The sequence below is a fragment of the Miscanthus floridulus genome, chromosome 5 (genome assembly GCF_019320115.1).
Source record: "Miscanthus floridulus cultivar M001 chromosome 5, ASM1932011v1, whole genome shotgun sequence".
Taxonomy (NCBI): domain Eukaryota; kingdom Viridiplantae; phylum Streptophyta; class Magnoliopsida; order Poales; family Poaceae; genus Miscanthus; species Miscanthus floridulus.
In genome coordinates this window covers 146,484,042-146,503,855 of record NC_089584.1, presented here as the reverse complement: position 1 = coordinate 146,503,855, position 19,814 = coordinate 146,484,042, and the positions used below count along the sequence as shown (strand labels likewise).

General features: G+C 43.9%; 2 protein-coding genes across 2 annotated transcripts; both read right to left on the bottom strand.

The window, feature by feature from the left end:
- Window positions 1–7,874: 7,874 nt before the first annotated feature.
- LOC136454021 (probable ADP-ribosylation factor GTPase-activating protein AGD11) lies at window positions 7,875–9,884 on the bottom strand. The gene is made up of 6 exons (XM_066454575.1): window positions 9,773–9,884; window positions 9,291–9,454; window positions 8,991–9,168; window positions 8,791–8,913; window positions 8,602–8,697; window positions 7,875–8,494 (listed from the first exon to the last, which is right to left on the bottom strand). Exons 2-6 carry the CDS (start codon window positions 9,371–9,373, stop codon window positions 8,213–8,215), a joined length of 762 nt encoding a protein of 253 aa, XP_066310672.1. The 5' UTR covers window positions 9,374–9,454; window positions 9,773–9,884; the 3' UTR covers window positions 7,875–8,212.
- A 918-nt stretch (window positions 9,885–10,802) lies between these two features.
- LOC136454020 (uridine 5'-monophosphate synthase-like) lies at window positions 10,803–15,444 on the bottom strand. Its single transcript, XM_066454574.1, has 6 exons — window positions 14,486–15,444; window positions 13,855–13,938; window positions 12,298–12,380; window positions 12,119–12,206; window positions 11,734–11,988; window positions 10,803–11,260 (listed from the first exon to the last, which is right to left on the bottom strand). Exons 1-6 carry the CDS (start codon window positions 15,275–15,277, stop codon window positions 11,132–11,134), a joined length of 1,431 nt encoding a protein of 476 aa, XP_066310671.1. The 5' UTR covers window positions 15,278–15,444; the 3' UTR covers window positions 10,803–11,131.
- Window positions 15,445–19,814: the final 4,370 nt, after the last annotated feature.

The window sequence follows — 19,814 nt, the reverse complement described above, 5'->3', positions numbered from 1 at the left end:
TATCGATCTAGCCAAGACTATATCCCTCTATCTATGTTCTCTAGCACCTTCCAAAGATACTAATTAAGTAACAAAGGTGTCGAGCTAGTTAGAGCTCACCTAATCAATTCTAGAAGCAAGGTCACACAAACCTATGTCACTAATACTTTAAGCAAAAGGGAGCTCCTACACATGCTAGTAAGCAAAAGCACAAAGCCACCTAAGCTCACTAGCAATGCTCAATAACAAGATAACCAATGCCAAATTAGATAGCGTAATTACTTAGCTACACAAACTAAGCAATGTGACTAACAAGGTCACACAAACCAAATTAGCCACGTAAGGGAGCTACTTCTATGCTACACAAGCAAAAAGATAACTAGTAAGCTACACAAGCTAACTAATTATAAGAGCAACTACACAAGCATAATATATGCAAAAGTAATTATAAGCTTATATAACGATGATGCAAACCAATGGGAAGAACAAGGTTAACACGATGATTTTCTCCCAAGGTTCACGTGCTTACCAACACGCTACGTCTCCGTTGTGTCGACCGCTCACTTGGTGGTTCGGTGGCTAATTGGCATCACCCGCCAAGCCTGCACGTCGGGCACCGTAAGAACCTACCCTGAAAGTGAGGGTAGCTCAATGACACGCTCAACTAGAGTTGCTCTCCGCGGCTCCCGCGGGGCGGGCACAATGCCCCTCACAAAGCTCTTCTTTGGAGCACCGCACAAGCTTCTTGTGGGCTTCAACGAAGACCACCACTAAGCTGTCTAGGAGGTGGCAACCTCCAAGAGTAACAAGCACCACCGGCTTGCAACTCGATCACCTAGTGCCACTCAATGCAACCTCACGATGCAATCGCACTAGAATCGCTCTCTCACACAATCGAATGATCACTATCAAGTATATGTGAGATGGAGGGCTCCCAAGCACTACTACACAAGCCACCAAGGCTCTAGTGTGCTAAGCTTCCGGCCCAAGGCCGACCATGGCTTCTATTTATAACCCCACGAACAAATAGAGCCGTTACCCCTTCACTGGGCAAAAGTCGGGACAACCGGACGCTCCGGTCCGATCGACCGGACGCTCCGGTCCGATCGACCGGACGCTCTGGTCCGATCGATCGGACGCTGGATCTCAGCATCCGGTTGTGCGATGCATGCCACGTGTCTCCTTCTTCAAACGTTGTTCATCCGATCTCAACGGTCATCTGACGACCGGACGCAGCAGCTTGAACTGACCAGACACAGCAACCCCAGCGTCCGATCGTTTCCAGTAAGGTACCAGACATGACCAGATACGTCCGGTCGATCGCGATCGGACATAGTACCAGCGTCTGGTCACCTCCATCAACACTGCTCTGCCTACGTCATCACACGTCACCTTGACCGGACGGACCCTGTTAGTGTCTGATCACTTCCAACGCCAGCGTCCGGTCGAAGACCGACGCTTGCTCGCTGACTGCCACTTCTGACCGGACGCTGGAACCCAGCGTCCGGTCACTACGTGACTAGTGTCCGGTCCACTCTGTGAGATCCTATCTTTTCGGAACAAGGCGCCGGTGGCATCGTCGGATTGTTCGCACTCTACGGGCGGACACTTCGCCGGTGGAGTTTTGAACCCTTCTCACCTCCATTCCATCGCCGAGTTGATCCACATCAACTTCAATTTCATCTCCTTTATAAATGTGCCAACACCACCAAGTGTACACCACCATGTATATGTGTGTTAGCATTTTCACAATCATTTCCCAAAGGATTAGCCACTCAACTTGCCACGTCACTCGATCCTAGCGACGATGCAAAGTTAGATCACTCGAGTGGCACTAGATGACCGATATGCAAACAAGTTTACCCCTCTTGATAGTACGGCCATCTATCCTAAACCCGGTCATCAACTTCTCTACACACCTATGACCGATGAAATGAAATGCCCTAGGTTATACCTTTGTCTTGCGTATTCCATTCTATCTCCTCCAATGTCGATGCAATACATGCACCAACACGATCAACAATGATATGATCCACTTCATATCATCACGTGATCATATTGGTTCATCGATCTTGACTTCACTTGCTTTTCACCGTTGCCTTCGTCCATCGGCACTAAGTCTTGCTCAAGCTTCACCGCCACGCGGTCCATCGCTCCAAAGCCTCCGACTTGCTCTTCACGCTTGCAACCGGTCCATCAAGCCAAGTCTTGTTTTGATCTTCTTCACCTTGATCACATGACTCAATGTCATGTCTCATTTGCAATAAACTCCTTCATCATCACATGTGTGAGCTTTGCAACATCTCTAAGCCATTTTCACCTTCATGGCATATGTTGCTCACACACATGTACATATGGACTAATCACCTGTGTATCTCACATAAACACAATTAGTCCACCTAGGTTGTCATTAAATTACCAAAACCACACAAGGACCTTTCACCTGCGCCTGCAGGGGACGGGGAGGCGTGGGGGCGGGCCTGTGCCAACAGGGGAGAGGGAGGCGTGGGGGCAGCCCTGCGCCGGCAGGAGAGGGGGAGGCATGCGGTAGCCCTACGCCGGCGGGGGACGGGGGGGTGCTTGGAGGCAGGCCTGAGAGGAGGACGGCGCTGGGGATGGAGCAACGTTGCTCGTCGGTTGGCCGTGGGAGGGGAGGGAGTAACGGAGACCAAAGTGTTCCAGGGCCGATCCGTTTTCTTCGTCGATCTGTTTTGATGAAGAACGATAGGCAGGGGTAGAAGTGGAAGGATTGGTCTTCTTTTTTTCACGAATTAAAACTCTCCAAATGGTAATCCAATGGGTTACACCAGGTTTATAATGGCAAATGAGCGAAACCATTTTACGAGACGGTAAAAGTGTGGATCCGGTTTTTTTAGATGCCAAAATCCCCCCGTTAGGGGTGGCCTGGAGCTTTGGATGGACGGACAGGATGAGAGGATGCCCCCACTGACGTTACAGAAAGAAATTGTACCCGTAGAAAACGCATTTGAACCTATTTGTAGTGGGGTTGTGTGTGCGTTTTTTTTCTTTGTCACTGAATTTTGCATCGAAACAAATGAATTTGCGAATTCCGGTTACTCCAGTTAAGATGTAGTAATTCTGTACGTGAGGTTTCTTTCGGGGAAAAAAAATCCTGCACGTGAAGACAGTGGTGAATCTTTCTTGGATGAGAGCATCTGGTGGATTATCTTAAGTATTCCCTTGACAAAAAAGTTCAACATGACTTCGCATTAGAAAGGGACAGCAGCCATCGGTGATGTTGACGCTGAAACCCGGCGGACTATTCCACCCACTTGCAGCAAATGCTCCATAGATAGCGCATAAAACTGTAAAATGCAGATGCCTAATGCAGGCATCAGGCCATCAGATAATATACTAGGCTCTCATTTCAACAGGAATGGGACTGGTATACCTTGTTTCGTTTGTCCACACATACAACACAAGCGAGTTCGTGCGTTGCTGTGGGACAACTAAACTTTTGTACTGAAAACACATGGATCGCATGATTAGATAACAATATTATGAAATTAAATACCGACGTCCATATGTAACACCAATCGTCACTATTATATTATTTTTTATAAAGCACGAATAACTATAATATAATTTTCATCTTAACAAGAAATCAAAACAATTGTTCAACTATATTCCTTACGACTATCTAGTCCGTACACTTAAAGCAGTGTTTTAATCCTGTAGATTGAAATTATCCTAAAATTTCGGTCATAAGCCAATAGCCAGATAACCAAATCATTTTGTATTCTTTGGCCATCTCATGCAAAGTCAGATATAATTTAAGGCCAAAGATTAGACAATGACATAGCTATATAGGTTTGCTTCAACCCATCGCTCAGTCTTATCTGCAAACGTCATTGAAAACATTATTCAAAAGGAAACCTAATAATTATTCAAGACGATTTATAGTAATGCACTTGAAACAAATAATTGCACTAAGCATTTCCCCAACTACAGTAACAAGCAAATTTCAGAACATGAACAAATGATTAATCCATAAAAACATCTGAAAACAAATAAAGAGGCAAAAGCATTTACAGTCTACAAATTTCAAGCTTCTATTTGACAGTAAGACAGATATTTCGGTCATAACGACCTTCTACAATAAGGATTGATGAAGCTCAAAATATTTATGTTCACTAAATTAGCCACGTTGAATGAGTTTCATACCTAGTGTAACACTAAAAAGTGTCAAACTATATTTTATTTTAATGGGGTTGCACAGATCTGGGTCCCTCGACAATATGTAGTTTTCAGGAGTTGTTGAGCACTGAGTGTCATCGTCAACGGCCCCTCACCCTTGTCACTGTCGTTGCATTTGCCGCTCGTGGCATGGAGGTCACGAGCCCCAACGTAGCAATGAGCTTGGCAGCTGAGGGGCAACTCAATTGTTGATAGCGTGTTCATGGAGCCACTAATTTTTTTTATTTGCAATTATACATTCTACTAGGAACAAAGTTCTCAGAGACTTGTTCAAACAATTTACAATGACATGTTACTGTTGTGATATGATGCAGTAGCAGCTAGATTTATAAATACACTATGCATCCGTAAATAATGCGGCGAAAAGGACATGCTAAAGAAATCTAGAAAAAATTCCTAAGCAAAAAGAAAGACTTGCAACAGAGCATCCACAAGGTTTCTTGGCTCTAGTACAAAAAGAAAAGTAGCTTCAGCACATAAAAATAATAGTAAATATTTGAAATAGGAGTATATCAAACACAAAACTTCTATGCACATCAATTATTAAACTTTCTTAGTCAACTGATTCAACAACTTAGTTACTGAATTCAACCTAAGAAATAAAAAAATAAACCATCTAAAAGATTTATAGAAAAAAATTCACTAAGATTGAATCCAATACATATGACCAGTCAAAAATTAAATACAATATCAGAGAGGACAGAGACAAGCTATGGTAAACATTGTTGATGAATGGGCAAGTGGCTACCTTCTGCCCTACAGTCTCACCGACAGTCCTTTCTATCCTAGCCAAACACTTCCTCTATTGTGAGTTCTATCGAAGCATGTTAGTGCTCAAACATCTGAAATAATTATCATAGGAAAAATAAATTGGCTCCACGCCTCTACCATCCTCGAAGGATTGCTGCTATCTCATGAAAAAACTGATAATGTGAACATGGAATTTTACTTTTGAAAGCAACACGACCTGGTGGTATGTAATTTCTATGCATGTAGGTAAAGTAGACATTAATCTATGTCAACCTATCTAGTATACACTGTCCAGCCAACTTGGGCAACATCTGGAAAAAGTTCCCCACATGGAAAGGAATTGCAATATCTGCCATCACTGTAGTTTGTAGCTAAACTACCATCATAGAAGCAATACAATAACACAATATCTCCACACATCTTCACATGTCACTATGTCAGTGTCAAGCCCGTACGAAAAATGGAAGATACAAAATGTGGCTCACCTGCTTCCCTAGGTGGAAACTGGAGAGGGGTCGGACATCAAGCCTGTCAGTGACTCCTGCAAGCTGCAGCACTGTACGAGAAAAATTGTAAGTTGATTTGGAATCAGGAATCAAGTTCTCACAAGAAATGCAGTACCATTTGGAGGGTCATGATTGAAACCACCTAACTCCATAGCTAGCAAAAACCTTATGTTTAGTGTTATTTTTCCTGTATATTAGTAAGTGTTGTTCAGAGAAAGTCCATGTTTCAAAATTAATCATAAACTTCAATAAACTCAACATATACAGTGCTCTAGCATAGTGTTCATTTGCATAACTGGAGTGCTTTTATCTATTGTAATTTTTGCCTTAAGTAGGTGCATAACTTGATACAATGAGAGCGAAAGAGTTTTAATTTCACAATTGCGGACAGACCGACCCCAAAAGACAAATCAGATCAAATGATTCAGAGAAGGGGAGGAGGATTACGCGAGGCGGAGCATGAGCAGGGCACAATCCTTTTGGTTTAATGAATAATACCTAATCCATAACTCCACGCCTAATAATGCAATTGCAAGTTTTGATTGAGCCTGAGCACTTGTTGGCGCAGACGCTCTTGGGCTTGTGCCTGAACAACACCTTCTTCTTCCTATGCAAGGTGTTCTCGTTTCTCAACGGTGAGCACAACCTTGCCTGGCTCGCTAGCACGGGATGCCTCCTCACTGGATCCCATCTTCTTGCCCTGTGTAGGAGCTAGGAACCATGGTCCGCTGGCACAAAATCCTCCTCGTAGTTCACATCAACCAGCAGCATCAGGTCCCATGTCAGGATTGCAGCAGCCTACAATGAAATGGCTATGTCAACAATCCAATTGGAACATGAATGCCTTCAACACAGTCAATAAAATTAGAATTGGAGGTTAAAGTTTATTTCCTTATCAACACTATTTTCATACTTGTAAGTGGCAAATTACGGAAGCAGTGCTAGAATCCCAATTTTAACCCAAGGAAACACCATAAAGAAAAAAATGTACTCACTGATTTTTTTCTTATCCTGAACAAGATTACATATAACCTTATCATGCGCCACACAATCTCATTGATAATAACAATATATCAACCGACGGCATGGAATGAACTAATATTTGCCCAGAGAGTTATTCTAGTAATACATCTGCCGATATCCATAGAGACTCTTCACTACAATCAAAGAAATAAATTAAAAAAATATGCATCAGTGACCATGGTAGTACCATACCTGATCTGCCAGTGATATTGCAATATCGATTGCTAGCTTATTACTCCTCGCATATATGAAAATTCTTGTCCTCATTCTCTCATAAAGAGCAATAGCAATAACAAAAGAAAAAAAGAAGACCCCATAAAAATGTTATAAATCTAGCTGCATTCATGAGTTTGGCCTAGTTAATTTACAACACCCGATTGGTGTACAGATCATGCATATTACATAGTTTGACCAGTATGGAAATTTACACAAGGACTCCTTATATGCCACAAGGTCATATGACATGCATACACAAATGCTGATCTCTCTGTTTTAATGTGTTTGAACCAGATTGACATTAGCAAAGGATACCGACATGATTGAGATTGGTTCTGAAACTTGAACCTACTAAACTCAAATTTTCAACACTAATTTATGACATGAACAAACAATGAATGATCAGCCTATTGACTGAACCAAGCATCCAAGAGATTTCCACTCAGCAGCAGGGAATTTCATCAAACACCTTACATGCATATCTCAACTGACCAAGAGTGCACAATCGCAGACAGAGAGGGGCAGGGTACTGACGCACCTATTCCTTGTGCGCGACCAGCACATCCTCATGCGTGGTGGCCCTCGTAGTTGATTGCCTCCATGCACTTCGCTAGCGCCCTCCTCGACTTAAACTGCTGCCACCACCGCGTCTCCGCCCTGCACTCCAGCCTGCGAGGAAGAGTGAGAGAGGAGGAAGAGGGAGGCTGGAGGCATGACAGGAAGAGGGTGGACAGAGGGCTCATCCCCTCGATGGTGGTATGGCCGGCCGGCCGCCATCCATGCCGCAGTGAGCCCCGCCCCCGACCAGGTCCTTGCCTACCAGTTTCGGCGCCACGACACCTTCCTACTGCCAGATCGAGCTCCCCATCATGAAAGACACCTTGGCGTGGGCGGGGGCAGGGAAGCCGGATCCAGGGCCGGTGCTCGGCCCCCTCCATGGCGCTCCAGCTCCCTCCATGACGGCCTTCGTCCGGCGTTGCGACGCGCAGCCGCGACTCCTCCATGGTGGCACGGGGGCGCAAGGGCAAGGGGGAAGAGGAGGCGTCGGCTTTCACGACTTTCCTTCTAACTCGATCGCGGGGAGGCGATCGCACCGCGAGGCAGAGCGACGTAGGAGATTAGGACGCGCGGTATCGCAAGGGGAGGGGCGGACCGACGGAGCGACGATTGTCGCATGAAACGGTGGTCTTACTTTCTTTCTTTTTAGTTGTAGGAGATTTGCATCAGTTCATATGGTTGTCAGAAACAGAGGCTAACGAAGTACACAACCAACCAAGTGAAGCTGGACTTCTACCGAACACGCCTGAAACCAAAGCAGGGCCGTGCTAAAATGGTCTTCACTTCTCATTCGCCTGAACCTGAACAAATCACAACTTCCATCCTATAATATCCCTTCCCAGCTTTACAGATACAAATATACAATCCACACATGGAAACCTCAACGCATGGTTGAATTCTGGTCTCATGCATTGTAACGAAGTTGTTCGTGTGATGTGGGCAGCCCCTTTCTGCAGGCACAGCTATTGAGTGAGAGGGACGCACTCGAGCTCCATTTCAAGCTGGCCACGCTCAACATTCTGAAGCCTGACATTGACCACCTGCTTCACCTTGCCGTTGACGATGGAGATGGCGCTGTCCCTCGGGATCCAGATGCCATCCTTCGCCATCCATTTGTTAAGCTGCGCGGTGTCTGCGATGGACGAGGTCTCGAAGGCTTTGGCTGCGGCAACCAGCGGCTGGATGTTGATCTCAGCCTCCCCCATCCGGTCGTCAGTAGTGAACGTGTCCTTGTCATAGACTTGCTGTCAGGAGGTTTCAAGCATGTAAGGCTGGTGGCCAAAGTAAGCAAGCGCATCTGATAAATTTCCTGTGCACCTTAAACCTTAAGAGAAGCAATAACAGTGCTTACCAGTTTAAGCAGCGGTATCGGGTCAGGTATTGAAAGCATAAGTCTTTCATTCCATACAGGATTTAGGCTGCTCTTTACCACCTTTGTTTTCATTGTCTTCACAGGTGAAAAAAAGGAACCATGAGTCATGAAACAGAAAGGCTTTGCATAGCCCTCGGATGCACTTTTGGTGAATTTGGAATTGCTTACCTGGTGTCCTAGGTTAAGAATAACATAAGGATCGCTTGACATGACATCACGGATAGCTAGATTTGTGCCTCTTAGGATGTCAACCTTAATCAATCCTACAAATTCTACCATACCCACCTCGATCTATAAGATAGCAGAGGGTCAAATAGTTTTCAACATTTAAAGCAGACTAAAGTGAATTTGGAATAATGCAATCGTACTGTTTTCTTTGCTGTTTTGGACTCATGTTCTTTTCTCCTCCAGCTGTTCCTGAATGAAAGGCCTAAACCATGTCGACTTGAACTAGTACTATGGGGGTGGTGATTATGTTTGTCGTTGCGTCGCGGAGGGCATGAAAGCTGGGGGTTAGTCAAAAACTGTTGAGCCTCGTATTTTCGCCTGCATGCTCATATATGCAGATAAGAAGGCGAAAGATCATTTATCTGGCAAATGTATATAAATAAATAAAATGCTATGCAAATGTGTCAAGAAAGACATCAAAGATTGAAATTAACGTCTACCTAATAAAATCATTGCGCTCCTCTGCTGAACAATCTTGCTTTGGCTTCGTGCAGTTTTCAGGCACAAATGCCTCATATATCATGTTTACAGCAGCATTCCCACCTGAATCGGCTAAAATATCAACTTGCTCATCTGCCCACTCATCTAGCTTCACCGAAACCACCTGAAATAGACAGATTTCTGGTCAACCCCGAACAGTGAATATTCGAACCACTAAACTAAGGTAGATTTGAGCATGCTCTAGTTCTCAGCCTCTCACTGAACTCGAGTGATTCATGGTGACAACCGTGTTGGAAAGACATTTCACAGGACTATTCATGTGCATTTATGTATTTAGTGGTAACAACACATCCAATAGCCATTCATATGAACAAATCTAATAAATAATGACCATGAAAGATGGGAGACCAAAAACAAATGGCTAGTGTGAACCAGTATGTGCTCCAAAGGTCATAATAGAACACTTTAAGACATGTCTTACCTTGGATATATGTACTCCAAGACTTCTATGAGCTCCTGAACACTTGATGCAAATGAAAACACCAAAAGTCAATGACCTGCAAACCAAAAAAAAAAAGGATGAAATGGTAACATGCAGTATGCAGGTTGTTCACTGCGTTTTTTTTTTAGGAAACAGGTTGTTCACTGCGTTGATAAAGAGAAGATATTTCTACCACAAAAAGACCTGTAACACAAGAAAATTGTCACATGGTACAGACTAGCGGGGAAGAAAGGCAGCGCCCAGACGCTCAAGCGCAACAATCCATTTGGAAAATCTACTGAAAAATCAAAGCGCAAAAATTCATTTTGAAAATCCTACTGAGAATCAAATTAACCTTCATCTCGTTTGCCATGACTCCCATGAACACCACAACCACAAGTTGCATGTAAAAACGGCTCTGTTCGTTTCGCTAAAATTTAGCTTATACTGATATTTATACTAATTTGTTGTGAGAGAAAAATATTCTTCGTTCGCTAAAGAAATACTCCTGAAGCAGTTCTAAGCGAACAGAGCTGTCTCGACATTTTTCTCTGTGGAAATGAGTACTACGTGTAGAAATGCTCTTCTACAGGCCCACACCGGAGCGGCGGACTGCGCCAACGGTAGTTGAGGCCTGTCGTCACTCGTCCGGTGTGACCGTGCGAGAACCGAGAAGTGAGAACGACGATGCGCCACCCGCACGTGACAAGTTTTTTGCAGCGGTATCTGCACAAGCGGCGAGCGTGAAAAGTATTTTTTTTTACAGCGGAATCAGCGGCTGAAGGACAAATGAGGTTTATGGTTTATGCGGACTGAAGCTGATTTGTGGTTGAAAAAAAAAAACACTGCATCTGATGAGCCAGGACCCTGCGGCTGAAGCTGATTTGTGGTGAAAAAAAAAAGCAATCTGATAAGCTAGACTGGTAATCAAGCAATCGCGGCGGCTGGCTACCGCCTACCAACCCGGTTCAGGTTTCAGGCGGCAAAGCATTACGCGAAGGCCAAGTTAAGCACACGTGGACTCATACGATTTTCGGCATCTACAGCATCACATTGCTCGGGAGTCCGGAGGTAACCCAGAGTGTCAATAAGACGATCTAACCCACCACAGGCATCACAATGCCTAATAACTCAAACAACAAGAACAGAGTGAACAACAAGTTCTTGTTGTTAAGAACAGAGTGAACTAAGAGGAAATTATTCTAACACAAACGATGATGTAGTATGCTCCCGATGAGTCTCCTCTGCAGTGAGTCTGATTGCAATTAGGTCCTGACACAACTGTCGGGGGACCTTTCCGCATGCTCTTATTATGCCAAACGCTTGGATTTGCCCACTCGGAATGCTTATGGCGCACCCTCATAGCAAGCTGTTCTTGTATGCCTGCCACCCTTGCAAGCGGTACTCCCATGCCGTCTTCATAGGATCGCTAGCTTTTATAATCCCGCGTCCAACTATGATTATGTCGCTGCCCCTGTAGTTTATCACCTGAATTGCAAATCCATGATATATCAGGGAATGCTAATGTTAGGAGGGAAAAAAAGTACTCAGATTGTCATAAACGATTTAGGCAAGAAAACATCCAACTGAAGCATATATCAAGATTTGATTTGAACTTTTCAAAAGGGGAATAGTCTCACAGCAGCAATATTTGTCCATGCCAAAATATATATCAACACAGCTTCAACAATATGTGAAGTAAAATTTTGGTACTAAACAAAATGACAGTATTTTAATGGCTGTGGCCATTATGATCTAAATATACTTCCACATGGTCAAAGGAAAACCTGCCTACCAACAAAACTGATGCTTTGCAAATTGTATAATGTAGTGATGTTACCAAATTCAAATTTTGCAAGGATGTGCACAGGTATAGCAAACTAAAAGCACTAGGATGTATGAACAAACACCAATATTCCAATAGCCACACAAGCAGACAGTACAGGCACAGTTGTACTTACAGACTCAGGAGTGTTGTATTGTTGCCCAAGATCATCTCCTCCAGCGACCATCTGAACTCCAGGTGTGGCATGGATAAACGCCGGGCTTGATGGTGTTACTGACCAAGATGCAGGATTTACTGAGATAAATCCCATCACAAAGTCAGAATGTTGCTCAGCAATCTTTACAGCAGCAGCAGTGTAATCTCCATGAGCAAGGTTGCCAGCAGAGCTCATCTCAACGAGCAGAAGTAGTCCTCTTCCTTTAGGCAAACCCTTCAAGGCCAGAACACAACAGTTGATGTGAGTACCATGATTCATCAGCTATTCTTATATGCAACAGTAACTTATTCAAGTCAGTACTAATAGTTGCCATGCAAGTAATATACATAAAAGCATTAGATACCTTCAGCTTCAAGCCATCTACGATTCCAGGTCCAGGTACTATATGCGCATTAACAATATCGGCCCAGTCCAATATGCGGAATATTCCTCTGAACCAAAGCAGGAAAAAAAAATTATAGCGCACAAATATAAAGATGCAACATACAAGTGAGCATGTAGATACCAAAGTTCTTTTCTCACCCTTCATATTGCATGGTTACTGTATTTCCAATGTCAGCAAACTTGCGGTCTTCGAAGATCAAAAAGTTGTGCTTCTCAGCAATCTTCAACAGAAAGATAGGAACCACATTAAATAAAGAGGAGACGTGTAAAAGGCAAGTCAGGTAACGATTTAAGCATCTTAAATAGCAAATATTTCGTTGTTATCACAGAAAATACATCTGGTAGTTTATCAAACAAAATATGGTTTAGGAAATTCTGACATTATCTTTGGAATAGGTAGATTGTTCCCAAAGTGAAAATATTATAGGAATATGGAAACCATTACAGGGGACACTGAATGGATCAAAGAAACTTCTAATCATAGCAGAAATCAAACGTACTCCCTCCATTCCAAATTATAGTTCAGTTTGGTTTTGACATAAGTAAGTTCTCTAACTTTCTGTAAATGCAGGGTTTGCCTCTGTAAAAAAAGTTCTCTACTTTGACCAAGCTTTTAGAAAAATATATTAGCATCTACAAGTTCAAATAAACGCAATATCAAAACATATGTTTAATGAAGAAGAATTTATTTATGGAACTAACTAGATATTGTAGATGTTGGTAGATTTTTCTATAAGCTTAGTCAAAGTTAGAAAAGTTTGCCTTAGGACAAATCCAAACAACAACAACAACATAGCCTTTCAGTCCCAAGCAAGTTGGGGTAGGCTAAGTGAACTTTAATTTGGAACACAGGGAGTACTACCTAATATAATTGTATCATCAGAGACAATGTATTCTGCTGATAGTTGCTTTGACACTCCGGACAGTCAGCAGCTCAAGGTGCAAGTAAAACCAGGTGACTAGACAGGCCACCTACCAAATTTGAACAATATACTAGCACATGTACATATGAGCCACACAAGACACTTAGATAGGCCAGTATCACACTAAGGTGCAGAGCTAAGAACGGTGCTAGGGGGGCTGTAGCACCAGTCTGGCCCAAAGAATCTCCACTAACTCTATAAACTAACAGCTCAAAGTCATGCCATGAACAAAGGCTTAGCACCCTCCCAAGCAGGTGAGCACATCTCCAGTTGCACAGTCCTTGCTCTTTCCTGGGTCCACTCCATTCCCACTAAAGCCAGTAGACTATCTAAGTCATCTGCTCCATCCTAATATCACCAGCTGCCTTACCTCCTAATGCATGCACAACTCCCACCACAACGAGGTTCTCTTTAAAGATGAATAAAAAGAAAATGAGAGGGCAAAGGAGTACCAAAATACCCCCCCACCCCCACCCCCACCCACCCCCACACACACAACACACGTACACAAACCCACAGACCACAGTTGCAAGCACAGAATGCTAGGAACATGGCCATTAGTGACCCATTTTCAGTTGCTCACACATCCGTTCCTGATCCAGGCCAAAAGGCATGGTGTCTACTCAAGGACACTTGGATGCATTGTTGCAGACTAGATGACACCATCACAACAATGAATGTGCTAGAAATAAAATAACCTACATCTGTTTTTTTGTTAAAACACAAAAAGCAATATGAACAAAAACCAGTATATCATCATGAGAGGACATACCGAGTGGAGCTTAGAGCCAAAATCTGGTGTAAAATCAGATAATATATCCACATGGGTTTTCAACATACAAATTTGAGGGCCAACCTGCAAAACAGTTGGAAAATAGTGTAAGTACATGTACATATCAAATCCAGAGACTCATCCTTCCAAAAGACGTGAGAATTGAGAACAAGAACACAACTGTCTAATTCTTACTGATTTTACTATTTTTTTGCAAATTCAAAAGGCATGTAAGCAAACAAAATGGTATGATGTGATATGATGACTGAATCAGGATACACTACTCACAATGCCAAATGTTGAAGACATATGGCACCAATTCATTTCTCAATATTTTCACATACCTAAAATTAACAGATCAAGAACTTCTGCAAATGCCTATTGCACAATAGTACACAAGGTCACAGCGCCAAAATTGTGTTGCACCTATAAATTGCATTCCTACTTAGTGTGCATCGAAGAGTATAAATTCTTGAAAATATTTTGAAAAGTTAGCTAATTATGTGCGTCCAAGAGTATAAATCAAGTCATGTTGGTCTATTCGATTAAGTCTTTAATAAGTCTTAAATAAGCCTTGTACCAACCAACATCAGAAGTCCAAAACTAGTACTAAATAAAGTTCCGCTCCTACCTTGTCAGCCAGCTCAAGGAGTTCCTTTGCTGTCCCAACATCAGCAGCGACACACAGGTTGGTCTGCTTGGCCTCCATCAGCTCGAAGAGCTTCTTCCCCATAGGGTTGGCGGCCAGTTTCGCCCTCTCCGAATATGGCTTCCTGAGCACCCTGGGTTTAACAGGCACCGCCCCCGGCACCGCCACCTTCCTGTTGGCGTCGAGGAACTGCCTCACCTCCTGCGCCTTCTCCTCGGTCACCTTGCCGTGCTTGAGCAGCACGGCAAGCACCTCGGTGAGGGTCATGAGCGAGTGCAGCGTGATCCCATTCGCGGCGAGGTTCTCCCTGCCGCCCTGCTCGCGGTCGACGACGACGACGGCGTCGGCGACGACGAGGCCCTCGGCGCGGAGTGGGGCGGCGGTCTCGAGCACGGAGGCGCCGCTGGTGACGAGGTCCTCGATGATGAGGACGGTGTCCCCGGGGCGGAAGGAGCCCTCGATGGACTTGGCGGTGCCGTGCGCCTTGACCTCCTTGCGGCGCATGAGCATGGGGATGGAGCGGTCGACGGAGAGCACGGCGGCGATGGGGAGCGCGGTGTAGGGGACGCCGCAGACGAGGCCGTAGGGGCGCGTGGCGGGGAGCGCGTGGAGGAGCGAGGCGACGGAGGAGAGCAGGCGCGGATGGGAGACGAGCGCGCGGAGGTCCAGGTAGATGGGCGAGGTGATGCCGGACTTGAGCACGAAGGAGCCCAGCTTCACGGCCTCGATGGCGTGCAGGTCCAGGATGAGCGACTCCAGCGCCGCGGCGTCCATGGTCGCCTAGGGTTTTTCCGCGGCGGCGGGGGTTTGGGACTGAGGTGTGGTGGGCGACAGGGAGGCGGCGGCGGCGGCGGAGCGAGAGGAGGTGGTGGCTTTATTGCTGCGCAAGAGCAACGCCTGGGGGGCAGTGAATGGGTGATTGATGCCACCGGTTAGGAGATTTTGGCATTTCACACTTCATTTAAAAAAAAACTGGTTTCCCACTTTTACCGTCCCGTAAAATGATTTGGCTCATTTGTTATTATAAAGCTGATGTGACCCGCTAAAATATATTTTAGAGAGTTTAATTCGTGGAAAAAAGAAGAAGATACATCCTTTTACTTCTACCCCTGTCTGCTTTCTCCTTGTAGGATAGTAGTCACTGTTCCCGTCCGTCAAAACGGATCGATGCCTGTGGCCTCCCTTCCCAGGCGCAAGCTGCTAGCGCCGTCGCCGCCTCCCGCCTCCGCCCCAGTCCATCCAAGTGCCGACGCCGCCCTAGGCCAGGTGCCGCCCCCGCTGAGATCTCCCCCCCCCCCCCCCCCCGCCGCCGCCGCCTCAGCTCTGCCCTAGGCCGTGGGGGCAGGCTGGTGCATCCTCACAGCCCAACCCTGCTGCGGCCATGGATTGCAGTTGGAGCGATCTAATTCCTCGGTATGCACTCTTTCTCTCTCTTGTATTTGTAGTCCTCTAACATAGTTCGATAGAATTTTAACTATCTTCCTTGCATTTGCTTTAGCCAGGCTCAATGTGGAGCCTGAGCTTAGATTAGATGCTGTCGCAGACAGTTGTGATGTTGGTGACAATGCACCGGCTGTAGACCATGGATGTGGTGATGTTAGTGTCAATACATTGGCTATAGAATACTATGGAGGTGTTGAATGGGACAGCCTGCAGATTGTTGACAGAAATGATGAAGAGGGTGAGGGCAGGCAAGAAATAATTGACGAGGATCAATTATTTTCTCTGTTGGGTTTGAGAACCGAGGATGATGAACATTGATCTCAAGAGCAGCATGCTTCTACAGAGAGGGAAAACAGGCCTAAAAATAGGAATGCCACTATTGAGGAGGAGGTTGACATAACTGGGGCTGTCATTCCTGTTGGCGATCATGTGCAGGGGAGAGAATCTTAGTCTATGACCCAAACAACCCTTGTATGGACATTGGCACTGTGTACCCTAACATGAAAGAATTCGGATTGGCTATGAGGCAGTTTGCAATAAATGAGGAGTTCGAGCTGCACATAATGAAAATCTGAGCCACAACGGTACATTGGGGATTGCAATGCAGAAGGTTGCCCATGTCATATTGTTGGAAGGAGGCAACCTGATGGGGGCAACAATTAAGGTGTTTAACTTGTGGCTAACATTTTTTCTCCATTTATTTTGTTGCTGATCAATATCTAACTTATTGGTATTTTGCAGGTCACATGTTTGATTTCTCAGTATACATACACTTCTAGTGCAAGGAGGAAGACCACCACTCCAACAAGTGGCTGAGTAGCATCAAAGCCTATTCACTACCTTAAGAAGACTCCCAACATGGGCCCTAAAGAATTGCAACGGGAGCTACAAGACAAACACAAGTGTGAAATTCACTATGACACAGTGGTGAGGGGAAGGAATATTGCCTTGAGGGAAATATTTGGCAGCTGGGAGGAGAGCTTCCAAATGTTGTTCAACTGGAGGGCAGAGGTATTGAAGCGATCACCAGGTAGTGTGATTGAAATTGACTTAAAGGATGTAGATAGCAAGGTTTACTTCCACATATTTTTTTGTGCATTAAGTCCTTGCATTGAGGGTTTTTAAGGGATGTAGACCTTATCTGAGCATAGACTCAACTGCACTTAATGATAGGTGGAATGGACATTTGACTGCAGCTGTTGCAATAGATTATTATAATTGGATGTACCCTCTTGCTTTTGGTTCCATAGATGGGGAAATAATAGATAACTGGACATGGTTCATGGCTCAGCTACACAAAGCAATAGGAAACATACCACTACTTGCTATTTTGCACTGATGCATGCAAAGGACTAGAGAAAGCTGTTAAAGATGTCTTCCCTAATGCTAAGCATAGAGAATGCTTTAGGCATCTAATGCAGAATTTCATAAAAAGATTTAGTGGATATATTTTTTTCAAAAATGTATCATGCAAAAAGGACATATAGGCCTGAAGTTTTTCAATATTTCTTCCATCAAATTGTGACAGTTTGCCATGAAGTATTGGAATGGCTTCACAACCACCACAAATTATTGTGAATGAAAAGTGCTTTCAATCAAGAAATTAAGTGCGACTATGTTACCAACAATCTTGCAAAGTCTTTTAATAATTGGATTTGAGATTAGAAGGATCTTCCTGTAGTTGAGCTTGCTGACAAAAATAGAGAGATGATAATGGTATTATGGAACAAGAGAACGTTGATTTCAGAGAGACTTGAGAATAAGATCCTATCTGCTATCCTATCTATACTGAAAGCAAGGACTAGGGGATTAGGAAACCTGACCGTTGTGAAGTTAGGATGTTTTGCTACAGAAGTACATGACACTACCAGCACATATAATAGACATGTTGTCAAGTCATACTTGCATGAATGTACCTGTCTTGAATGGCAGCACACTAGAAAGCCTTACCGGCATGCTTTGGTCTTGATAACAGCCCAACAGAGTGCTGATGTAAAGTTGGAGGACTTCGTTCATGACTATTACTCCATGCAGAGATTCAAAAATGCATACAAGAGGCTGATAGAACCACTTCCAGATAAGACACAGTGGCTGAAAGTTGATATTCCTTTTCCTGTTGGGGCACCATTTGACAAAAAAGGTATCAGAAGGTATAGGAAACTGAGAATTAAAGGTTGTTTGGAAGGAGACAGTGGTGGCAAAACCAAGAAGGTTGCCAAAGAGGTTGCAAATGAAGCTGACAAAAATACTGAATTGAAGGCCATTGAGGCTGCTAAAGGAAAGAGGCAACTTATTAGAGGGAAAAGAAAATGCAAGAGATGTGGAGAATTGGGACATAGAGAAACTAGCTACAAGTGCAAACTTAATGGGACCAAGAAGCCACCAAAAAGGAAGGTTAGGGCAAATACTACTAAGTATGGCCAAAATGCTAAGATCCCTATAAAGAGGGCAAAATAACATGTTTCTGAGGAGCCTGACAATGAATGTGGCCAAGTCTTACCAGTCACAAGTCCCACCAGAACCAGAAAAACAGTGCTGCAGGATAGTCCTAATAGGTTGACACGAAGGTACAAGTGTCCAGTATTTTGTTATTCATTCATATGTCCAATATTATGTTTCATTAATTACTTACTTTTTTTAAATGTCAGACAACTTCCGCTTTTGATAGAGGAAGAAACAAGTGCTCAGTCAATGCACAGTGTGCTGGGAGAAGGCATAAGTGCTCAGCCAATGCACGGTCTAATGGGAGAAGGCACAAGTACTCCCTACAACACCCAGGGAAAAACAACAAAGGAGACAAGTACAAAGAAGCTGATGCCAAGGAAAAAGAAGACCACCTGAAAATTGTGACTCGTGTGAAGTCATATGTATTTTTAGTTATGTCAGTATGTCTCATGTGTGAACTTTGTGTTTGAACTTTTATGTTTTCTGTCTTTTGAGCAATCATGGACCTTATATTTGAACTTCTACCATGTATGAAGATCTCATGTATGTCATTATGATATGTGTTGACTACTTATGTGCTAAAATGTGTTGAAATTCTGTCAAAATTCAGTCAAAACTCTATCAAAATTCAGTCAAAATGATGTCCAAAATTCTATCAAAACTTTATATAAAATTGGTCACAAAAGACAGAGCACACATGACACGGTATATGACACAAGTCACCGATGAGTACTTTCATTCATTCATTTCAGCACACAAGTGCTACAAGTACAGAAAGCACACTCATCACCCACTCTTTATAATTCCATACAAATTGGTCACTACTATAAGTGCACAAACAAATATCAAGCATTTTAGCAAGAACACAATCTCTCTAGCTATTCCTGTCAGGTCTTTGAATTGCTATGGTTGTCCACCATCTCCCTTGGACTGTGCCCTCGTCGAACTGTTGCTCCCATCCATTTGGGTGGCGCCGAAGTGGAGAGGTGATGGCTGGGAGCTGTTACAGCATGGGGGGTAGCCCTGCTGTAGGGTCAAGATGGCGGACTAGAGGGGGGTGAATAGTCCTTTCTAAAATTAATTAAGTCAGCTAACCAAAATAAGTGCGGAATTAAGACTATCGGTCTAGCCAAGACTACACACATCTATCTATGTTCTCTAGCACCTTTCAAAAATACTAATTAAGCAACAAAGATGTTGGGCTAGCTAGAGCTCACCTAACCAATTCTAGAAGCAATGTCACACAAACCTATGCCACTAGTACTTTAAGCAAAAGAAAACTCCTACACATGCTAGTAAGCAAAAGCACAAAGCCACCTAAGCTCACTATCAATGCTCAATAACAAGGCAACCAATGTTTTAGCTTTCTAAGTTCAATGTTTTAGCTTTCTTATTTTTTAAAGACATGGTCATACTAGTAAGT